This window comes from Scylla paramamosain, chromosome 4 (genome assembly GCF_035594125.1).
Source record: "Scylla paramamosain isolate STU-SP2022 chromosome 4, ASM3559412v1, whole genome shotgun sequence".
Lineage (NCBI taxonomy): Eukaryota > Metazoa > Arthropoda > Malacostraca > Decapoda > Portunidae > Scylla > Scylla paramamosain.
In genome coordinates, this window is record NC_087154.1 from 8,003,717 (window position 1) to 8,015,000 (window position 11,284).

Genomic DNA, 11,284 nt, shown 5'->3' on the forward strand with positions numbered 1-11,284 from the left:
AAACGAAACAAAATATTAATAACAACAGCGTTCTGTCGGTAAGATGGCAGGCTATAGTACACTACAAATAAGGAGACCATCCTATTATAATTATATAAGCGTCAGCATTCAGCAACTTAATGATATGTTATGCTATGAATGTCATTATCATTATCATCATGACAACACAAATAAGCGCTAAGCAAGGACAACCGCTACTACAAATAGTACATGGCTGAAGCATTCTGTCAACATGAGTTGGCTTTTAACACAGGTCAGCAACTCAGTTTTACAGAATTGTTAGGACGAAACACAACATAAGAGGCCATCCATATTCTAATTATAATTTTCAGCACAAATGAGGATTAATAGACTAAATAAGCAAAGAATACATTCCAGTGCCATATATATATATATATATATATATATATATATATATATATATATATATATATATATATATATATATATATATATATATATAATATATTTTCATCATATCGAATAATTTGAAGCCAGATCTTAGCAAATAAATTAATCATAAGCTAGATAACCTCAATACAGTTCTCAGTGTAAAATTTAACAGAAGTGCTTCCCTATGGTGATGTGATCCAGCTTTACGGTGTCTGGGTATTCGGCACAGTGCACACACGCACACTGGCTAAGTTTGGTTTCCACATTTCTTCATGGCAGCGTGTGTGTGTGTGTGTTTGTGTGTGTCCACGCAGTGTATTAAGAAAAATCCTGCACATACGGTATACAAAAACAGTTGTGAAAAGAGTAAGCATAAAGAAAAACCACCAGAGAGAGAGAGAGAGAGAGAGAGAGAGAGAGAGAGAGAGAGAGAGAGAGAGAGAGAGAGATAAGTTCCTATTGTGTTTCTTATCACTTGGTTCTTTTCACTATTCTCTCAAATGTAGCGTGTATACTGCTGCTCGTGTGTATGTATGTGTGTGTGTGTGTGTGTGTGTGTGTGTGTGTGCTTATATATATATATATATATATATATATATATATATATATATATATATATATATATATATATATATATATATATATATATATATATATATATATATATATATATATATATATATATATATATGACGTGAGGATCTGTCCCAAGCAATTAACCATCATGATAAATTCAACAGGGAGGGATACAGGAAAAGATAATAATCTATGCAAATTCTGTGCTCATGATGCACGTGAATATTTTGGGCTTGGTCATTCAGTTGGTCTAGGTTCTTGAGTACTGTGGATGATTATATGCGTGTGCGTGGGTGAATGTACTCCTGTTCATTGTGTAAGCAACTGCTGGGCATGCACAATCAGTAAACAGGATTTTATACACTGTTTATTGATTAAATGCACAATGCAATCACGGACTGGTATTTCTAAATGTAGATAAAATCAGGGATACTTTATACACATGTGTGTGTGTGTGTGTGTGTGTGTGTGTGTGTATATATATATATATATATATATATATATATATATATATATATATATATATATATATATATATATATATATATATATATAATCATCAATTCATTTTCATTAACTGATGGACTTTGGTTATGCAATAACCAAGAATAATTTATAATCACAAAAAAGTATTACTGCCTTCTCCGCTCCTGTCTGATGGGTTTTGGTCATACAGCATTCAATTTTTTATCACTTACAAATTACTACTACTTTGCACAGAGTACTAACACTAAAGGGCACTAAATTTACCTAACCATGAAATTACAGTAAACTCTGGAATATAAAAACAACAAACATCTTTGAACTAACAATGTCATTTCACTCATTACAGATGAAATGTTTGCCCATTAAAATATAATGATTATTATTTTGGCTAAATGTGGATATCACAAACATTAACATGAAGATGGAATCATATTTAGATATGGTTTTCATTTACAAAGAAATGGGAACGGTCATACATACGTCTTATAGTGCAATCACACAACAAAGTATGGCCCTGGATGTGGTTCTGTGAGTCAGCTGGTATTGTGCAGCCACTTGCAGAAACAATTTCTGCTGAGGAAAGGTTTAACTTTCTTCATGTAACTCATTCAAAGACTGGCAATGCCAAGACCTAACAACAATATAGATCACACATACATACACTGTACAAACCAGATCTATTTTCATTATTATATAATATCAACTGAGTATAGTCCATCATTTTATGTGATAATATTAGTTACTATGTGTTCTTCACAAAGTTCTGTTTTCATCAAGGCATGGAAGAACTTCCAGGAAACACTTAATATATGCCTCTAACCCACATATTAACTCTACAAATCTCAACTGTACACAGTTCAAATTTGCTGCATCCAGATGTCAAGGAATGAAGCAGGGTGGTGGATGTCCTATCCTTTACCCATGAGCACTGTGCGGGATAACTTAAGATGTAAATGCTCCTTCCACCTTTTTGTATTAGTCTACATGAATAGCAAGCAACATCAGGCACTTCAAATGATGCATAGATGGACTGCTCCACAAATCTGGACTACATTCCTGGTCAGGTTTATGGAATGCTACATCTTGAGCAGCCTCAAGGTGTGCCTGAAACACTATCTTTCCCTATGTTACTCTTTGGGGTTTTCTACACCTGAAAAAAAAAAAAAAAAAAAAAAAAAAAAAAAAAAAAAAAAAAAAAAAAACTTATGTGACTATCAAAGTGACAAGAATGATTCAGTCACTAAATTACTACAGTTAGTTCAATACCATCATGTAAATTATTCTTACTATAAAAAGGCCATTTATCTCAATATTGATAATAATTGATAGCTTACACTGATGAGACTCAATTGTTCTATGGATGAGTCTGTTACTTAAGTCAGTTACAGTCAATATGTGTTGTCTTTAAGCAAGATTAATGACAGCAAAATATTCAAGAACACAAATGTAATAACACATTTTTTGGTTACAATTATTTGTAATACCTATCAGACATAGTCTTCACTGATACTGTTGGTAGTAATGAGCCCTATTACTATTCCATTGTCCTTGTTAATATTAATAACTGGGGACAGATGTTGACAGATGATTTTTCAATGACAGGTTTTTCATGAAAACTTGGTAAAATGTAAATTACAATTTCCTCAAGTCATAATCTTACAAGTATTTTGGTTATCATATATATTTCAAAATACTTTCAAGTATCCTATGTATAATACATAATATGTGGTGTATGATATATATATATATATATATATATATATATATATATATATATATATATATATATATATATATATATATATATATATATATATATATATATGCAAATTTATGAAAACATTACAAAAATGCCCCTCAAAATTGTGAATTACCTGTATATATTTCCCTGGCAAAAATCCTCTTTACTTAAGGAGAGGAAGCCAAGACAATTCTTGTCTCAGCATGTCTCAGCATCACTCTTCTTAGTGAGAATATAAAAGCAATTCACAAAATTTACCATAGACTGAAGTGCAGCAAGATGTGGGAGAAGTGCTGCAGTACTTTTAAGTATGTCATACAGCACTATTTAACTGTTATCTTTAGCTTTCACAAAAGTGTATGATTTTGATCAAGTTTTCTCTGATGTTATTCAGTATAAATAGGATGGAAAAATCCTAAATGTGAAATTATAACCACTAAGGTCTTTATCATCAACATAATACTATATATTTACACACCTGCTAACTTATTCCTTAAGGAGAGGCAGCTGTAACAAGGTACCTACATTATGCTCTGTCTTGTTATAAGTAGAATACAGATGAGAGGGTTTCTAGTCCCTTTGCTATATCAATTTTAGTTGTCTTTTATGAACACAAAGAAAAGAGTGGAGGTATTCTTTCAGCTGGCTGTATAGTGAGCAGCCTCCTACCACTCTAATGGTCAAAGATCATCACCATTACCCAGCTGTGTTTGAACCAACTAATTACTGCACATGCATAAAGAGAGAGGAAGGGTTTATCTGCCATGTTTAGCCAAACAATTGACAGCCAGTTAGTAAATATCACAACCTAACTCAGGAACGTTTTGCTGTCATTATTCTTTCACTACGTCAAGATCTTGATACAGTGGTTATGACTGGCTGCTGATTCATAAGTGACAGTTAATTATGTTATTAAATAACAATAATAAAATGCAACACATACAATGCATACCAATATACAAATAAAATACACAGTAATAAAAGATTTTAAAAGTTAATATACAGATAATCCCAATAAAACATAATAGAAAACAAGCACTCACTTCTTCCCATTATTAATATCCAAATGCATTTATGGAATAATTTTTCAGTGGAATCACTCAGGCATTACTTTCTGAATTTTATAAAACCACAATCCAATATCCGAAGTTGTAAGGCAGATTGGTACAACTTTCACTAAATGCTTGCCTGAGGTCTTGAAAAAATTTGTTATAATTTCATGAACCAATCAGTGAAATGCAATGCTAAAACAAATACAGATATACTGTATTATAACCCATGCCAAGTATCTTGTCAAGAGGTTCATTACAGAAGTTATTTTCTTTACTGTTTCAGCAGTAATACTAAACAAAAGATAAAAATGCACAAAGTTGAGATTATACTGTACTAAAATATTGCTCCCCTTTCTTGTACCTATTTCACACTGCTTTAAAGTGACCTTCCCAATTAATGAATGCTCAATGTAAATGTAACATACATGTAAACTGGAGTAATTTTTTTGGTCATTAATGCATTTAGTCCCTAAAATAATAACTGAATGTAAAGCTTTCAATTACTCTGAGGCCACCTACCACAAAACATTTTTCACCTCCTGTATTCTAACAAACAAAATACAGCAGGAGTCAATCAAGATGACAATGTGAGAGTCTGATGAACTGACAGGACTTTTCTTACCATACTGGGTCATTGATCTTTATTGAAGTGTTACTCTGAATGTTGAAAAGTATCTTGATTTGTTATATGACAATTCAAAGGAATAATATGACAAATGCAAGATCAAGACACTCAAGGGAATATACAAGTGAAGGAGGGGTTAGGAGACTGTGTCCTTAAATCACTTCTCAGACTTGCCTATGAACAATGCTAACAAATTCCATTAAAAATGTATGGTCCCTAATGAGAAGGAAATAGAGAACATACAAGTATCTAATCAAAACATATGGCAGTACTTCTTTATGTGCAACAACCTAAGAGAGAACATAAAGCATGCACTGGATAACTCCTTCCATTCCACAAAGACAACATCAAGAAGGTAAGAGAATGGGACACTCAAGAAAGTATTACTACCTTCCCATACAGATGTTTACACATAGGAATGATGCAACATCACCGACTTCATCAACTCCCATTGTATTCTACAAAATAAAAATACACACATCTTTGGCAATGTTCTTCAGAGATCTCCATGCTAGTGATTGGATTAGATTTACAGGGGATAATAAGTGTCAGGCAAGTGGGCCACATGGCGCTATGTTATGAGTGGAGTAAGGATATGCATAGGTTGATTCAATGCCACTGAAGGAAAGTTTAGTTAGTTTTAACTAACAAAGGAGCTCATCTTCTGCCTCTACTTTTACAACTCATTAGCTGGATTTTTCATTCAGAACAAAACATATGCTAAGCATGTCATTTCCTTATATTCTAAACCTTGGGTTTCATAACTTATACAATTATGTAATTTATAAACTGCAACAGTTACTTGAGTGTGCTTGGGTGAGAGTTTAAGCCAGAGCCACTCTACACTCCACCCTGTGCTATCTTTACATTTCAAATTGATGCAACAAAGTTCTTATGTAATTACTGTAATGACTTTCAAGGAGCTTTACAAGCACCTATTTACAATGGAGATTGGAGCAACTGAATATTTTTGTAGTCATTTCCCATGTGCCTTAGTAAGAAGTGTAATTGTAATAAAGTTAAAAAAAAATGAGGCAAGATGGGGATGGGTGAAGATAGATAGGCTTAAAATCTCTGTAAGACAATGATACAGGACTTGGAGCCCCAGAACCCAGAGCAAGCATTAAAAAAATAAAATAAATAAATAAATAAAAAAAAATCAATAAATACAAAATAAATAAATAAAATAAATAAATAAAAATAGTAAATAACAAAAAAAAAGTAATAATAATAAAATAAAATAATAATAATAGATAAATAAAAAGTTCCATCATTCACTTGACATCCCTTAGACGCTACACCAACTTCATCACAATAAAGCTACAATATCACAACACCTGCAGAGCTCAGGACAGCGGTGCACAAAATCAGGCATGCATGACAACTTTGCAGTACAGCACACCATGTAGATCATGGAGACATGTTATATTTACTGGAGCACTTGGGACATAATTAAAATAGACAAGATAAGAATGATGAGCATTTTGATTAGGAATATAATTTGTCACTGACACATAATATATAAAAATTTCATATGTAACAAACTGCTCATTGTCAACACACTCAACTAGATATATCACAAAGCCAGTGAGTCTCCTCCCAAGCTTGCAAAAATGCATGGAAACCACATTACTCTGGTGACTGCTACTTCATTTCCATTCATTTTATCTCCTTCCACTGGCCTAAGTGACCCTAACTACGAAGAATGTTGGTCACAGTAATCCTTGCAGTGCAAACTACCAGGGAATTATTAAGTAGATTCATGGTGTCTTCTTTGCCTTCCACACATCAAAAGGATGAACAATTTTATGTTAAACTTGGAGGCAAAGTACAGCTAGAAAGCATAGATAGCTCATCATCACTTAAACCAGGCTGACAATAAGATGCACAGCAAAGGAAAACACAATGTACATCATAACAACTAACTTTTTACAATATGCATAATTCATTGTTGAAATAAGTGATCAAAGCTGTGTGACCTTATAGGTACAAAACATAAGCTTTTGAAGATATAACTATGAAGAACTAGGTAATGCATTGTGCTTTGTGTCTGTACATTCTAGAGGGACCAAAGTACTGTGTTGATGTATGAAATCAAATAGCTATTTAAAGTGATGTACTAAGTCTACTCAAATTCATGGATACATATAACAGAAGACCAAAAGCTGAAATAACCTTGTTTTAAACCTTTCACTGTTTACTACTTGAGTCCTGATATTAAAAAGAATCTTAACACCTTGATGTAATCACAATCATTAGTTTCTGAAGACAAGATTGAGGAAAATGAAAAATGCATCACATTTTTAACAATAAACTATTGTTAATAAACAATGAAAGGATTATAATAAACTAGGTTATAGTGCTTATAGAAAGCTACACAACTGTTTAGAAAATGTGTTACCTCTTGCTTCCTGATAATAACAAGGTTGCATTTATCTTGCTAGAACAGCAATGTGACCATGAGATTATTATAGTTTTTCTTTTAAAACTCCAGCCAACTTTTTCACTTCTTCATTTGCATGGTGTGTCAATGCTGTCACAGCTCCTTGTAGGTCATCACTTTTGATGGCGTCCACAGCAGATTCTGTATCCAAGGAAGAAAAGTTTTCAAGGATGAGTCACAGAGAATAAGACCAAATTTACAAGAAGTTATGTGAATTCAGTTAAGACTTTACTCACCAAGGGGAAGGAGGGCAACCAACATAGAGAGAACATTGCACAGGATCTCTGGAGGCAGGTAGGGATTCTTCAGTACAAAAGGTGCCACCTCCTTCAGCTTTGTGGATCCAGCAGTCTCTCTGCCTGGTTCAGTGCTGAAGGCCAGGGTCAGAGCCAGAGCTGCTTCACTCACCATGACAGCATGCTCTGAGCCAAGCATAAGGACCAGAGGAGCAATACAGCCAGCTGTTACCAGTGATGTCACCACCTCAACATTGCCTTCACAGTTCTTGATGATCCAAGCCAGCAGGCGGCTTGCCTCCCCCTGCACACCAGGATGGTCAGTGGTGCTGCACCAGCCCACCAGCCGCCCCACCACTGCTTCATCACCCCCAACCTGCAGGTTCAAACAGGTTCCAGTCACAGCAACACATCTGATTTGCTCTTTTCATAATAGCATTGAGTACTACAACCTAATGTTCTCTTTTTTTCCTAAGAATTCATATAAATTCTGTTTATTAGTACACTTATCAAAATACAGCTTTATCTACTTACATCTTTCATTGCCTATTCAAAAAAGTAATTAAACAAAAAATTCTCTGGTCATCCCTTTCCAAGCAAATTTCTCTAACTGTACAATTTTCTTTGCCATTGTTTCCTTATTCTTTCATTTAGTCTACCTCATGGATGGTTTTCCTTTTCCTTTTAAAACCTTTAGTTTCAAGCATACATTCCCTCTCTTATTTTTTTTTACTTATTCATCATATCTTTTTTTGATGAATAATACTTTTAATTTCATCATATATAGATAATCAGATTATCTCAATATGTAACATTCTTGCACACTGTGAGCATTATGTGAATCATTAATAATATAATGAGCTAAGAATTTTCACCTAGAATGCTGGACAAAAAGCATAGCTGGACATGATAACAATAAAATTTATCATGATAACTGATAAATCAATAATGATAACCTTATCAGTAATAACTGATAATCAATAACTGGCAATAAATTTATCGCCCAGTAAGGTGATAACCAATAAATTGATAAATCCAAAATTCCAATGCTAGTGATAATGATATTGATATTTCACATAAAAAAATTGATAAATCCAAATCTTTTTGATCTTTATCTTAGAAAACTTAGAAGAATCTTAGAAAAAATCTTGAAAATCTTAGAAAAAACAGTTAATGAGGACCTTCTCACTGTTGAAGGCTGGGCCTGCTTTTGGCCTGCAGCCACGGGAATATAGATATGAGAGAGAGAGAGAGAGAGAGAGAGAGAGAGAGAGAGAGAGAGAGAGAGAGAGAGAGAGAGAGAGAGAGAGAGAGAGAGAGAGAGAGAGAGAGAGAGAGAGAGAGAGAGAGAGAGAGAGAGAGAGAGAGAGAGAGAGAGAGAGAGAGAGAGAGAGAGAGAGAGAGATGAGAGAGAGAGAGAGAGAGAGAGAGAGAGAGAGAGAGAGAGAGAGAGGAGAGAGAGAGAGAGAGAGAGAGAGAGGAGAGAGAGAGAGGGAGAGAGAGAGAGAGAGAGCATACAACTGGGACCATGCAGGAGCAACACTTCATGAGAGACTGAAGGTGAGTGAACATTTGAGGAAGACGTCAAGACCAGCTCCCTGCATCCCATTCAGTATATGTTCGGTTCCCAGCTCAGACCTCCCTATTTCTGCCTCCAAGGCATGTGTGGCTCACCCCTGTGCTAAACTGGAACCAAAAGTATCAACGATACTGATGGATCAATAACAATAACCCAATATCATTATCCAGACAAATTACTACGATAATGCCCACCTATGGACAAAAGTACCTAGCACCACTCCTGCTTCTAGACCGGTGAAAAGTAACATTCAGAGAATATTTTCACAATCCTAAGACCCACTATTAGTAAGGTAAGGTGATGGAGCTCAGAGTGTTCCTATGACTCCAAGTAAATGGTTAAGACAATAGAATGCACAGATGATGTGAGATTGTTTTAACTGAGAATAAGGTACAGTATAATGAACATGCTTTAGGATCATTTGCCTTTTATAGAATTCACTACTCACAAGATAAGAATCAAAACTTTTTTGCTTAGAATATTGCTGATACCCTAGAATGGCCTGGCAAAAGCCTAGACATAAAGTAAAGTGAAAACTGCTAGACAAGAGTAAAACAGAAACTAACAAGTATTCAGACTTTGTCAATAAATAAAGTATATACTCAAAACTATGTAGCTCAGGGAAATTAATCTTAAAAAATTTACAGAATCTTGTCAATAACAAGTTAGAAATCTCTCCACTGATGGTAAAAAAAATTAAATAAATATAAATAAGTAAATAAATACAATAATAAATAAATAAATAAATAAATAAAAATAAATGAATAAACAAATAATAAAGTACTATCATATATGAAATTTTTTTTTACAGAGTGACATGAGCTTCTAATAAGAAGTCAGTATTTTCTGAGGAGGTTATACATGCACATGGGTTTATGTATTTATATTTATATGTAATATAATTTTGAGGAAATTCTGGAGTATGTTGAGCTGCTTACTGAATTCTTTCAAGTTACAAACTTGGATTTCTGCTTTTACACAGTGTGAGATCATGCATAATTTTACATAACCATGAGCATGTAAAAAAACATGTACCCCATAGCTATCACAAAATTTCCTCAAGTTATCAAGTTATCAAGTTATCAAGTTACTCTGCTCACTTTTAGTGCTGCCTGAGTCTGGCCATCAATAATCATGCGCAAGGTAGCCCAGCAATTTGAATACCACTGGGAAGGTCTCAACAGTAGCCACCATGGGGAGCAGCACCTCCAGGGCTCTCTGCAAAACAGGTTCAGTAGCTCAAATATATGTATTTGAGATCATAGTGATGTAAGAGTAAAACATATCTTTCACACTAGTACAATGAAGAGAATAAGGGTGACAGTAAGAAGACAGTCTTGAGCAATAAAGCTGTGGGAGAGAGAGAGAGAGGTGTATGAAGTTTGCAAATTCAGGAGGGATGTAATCATGGAAACACCAGCAGAAGACAGCAGAAGATGCAACACAGCAATGAAGTGTGAGTGATAAAGTTCCAGGAGGATTGTAAGGTAAACACAATGAGTTCAGTAAATAATGATACAATAATCATTATACCATGTGGATATGCAAATATTAAAAACTGACTAAACATATATTACAGTAGTATCAATAACAAAATTGCAATCATCCAAAAAGTACAAGTATAACTTTGTATAACATTAATAACAACCAGGGTTGATTTGATTTAAATTAAATTATTTCAATCAAGTGATTTAAATAAATTTAAATCAGAGTAAAAAAAATATGATTTAAATAAAGATTAAATACACTGTATTGAAAATTACTTAAGTGTTATACTGAGAGTAAAAAACTTGATTTAAATCAAAATTAAATATACTGCATTAAGAATTATTTAAGTGTTATATTGAGGGTAAAAAAAATCAAGATTAAATCAACATTAAGTATATTCATTAAACATTATTTAAGTGTTATATTGAGAGTAAAATACCTAATGATTAAAAAAAAAAAAAAAAAAAAAAAAATATATATATATATAATATATATATATATATATATATATATATATATATATATATATATATATATATATATATATATATATATATTATATATATATATATATATAAACATACACACACACACACACACACACACACACACACAAGGAAGATGGAAGAAGTGAAACAGTTGTACAGGAAAAGCATCAAGGGTAC

At 33.3% G+C, this 11,284-nt stretch overlaps 1 protein-coding gene across 1 annotated transcript in view; it reads right to left on the bottom strand.

The window, feature by feature from the left end:
- Positions 1-2,617: 2,617 nt before the first annotated feature.
- LOC135097641 (rap1 GTPase-GDP dissociation stimulator 1-like) overlaps positions 2,618-11,284 on the bottom strand; it is a 24,382-nt gene continuing 15,715 nt past the window's right edge. The window contains 4 exon segments of the mRNA XM_063999594.1: positions 2,618-7,457; positions 7,553-7,928; positions 10,232-10,276; positions 10,278-10,349. Of these exon segments, the coding sequence (XP_063855664.1) occupies positions 7,342-7,457; positions 7,553-7,928; positions 10,232-10,276; positions 10,278-10,349 (609 nt within the window). The 3' untranslated portion in view covers positions 2,618-7,341.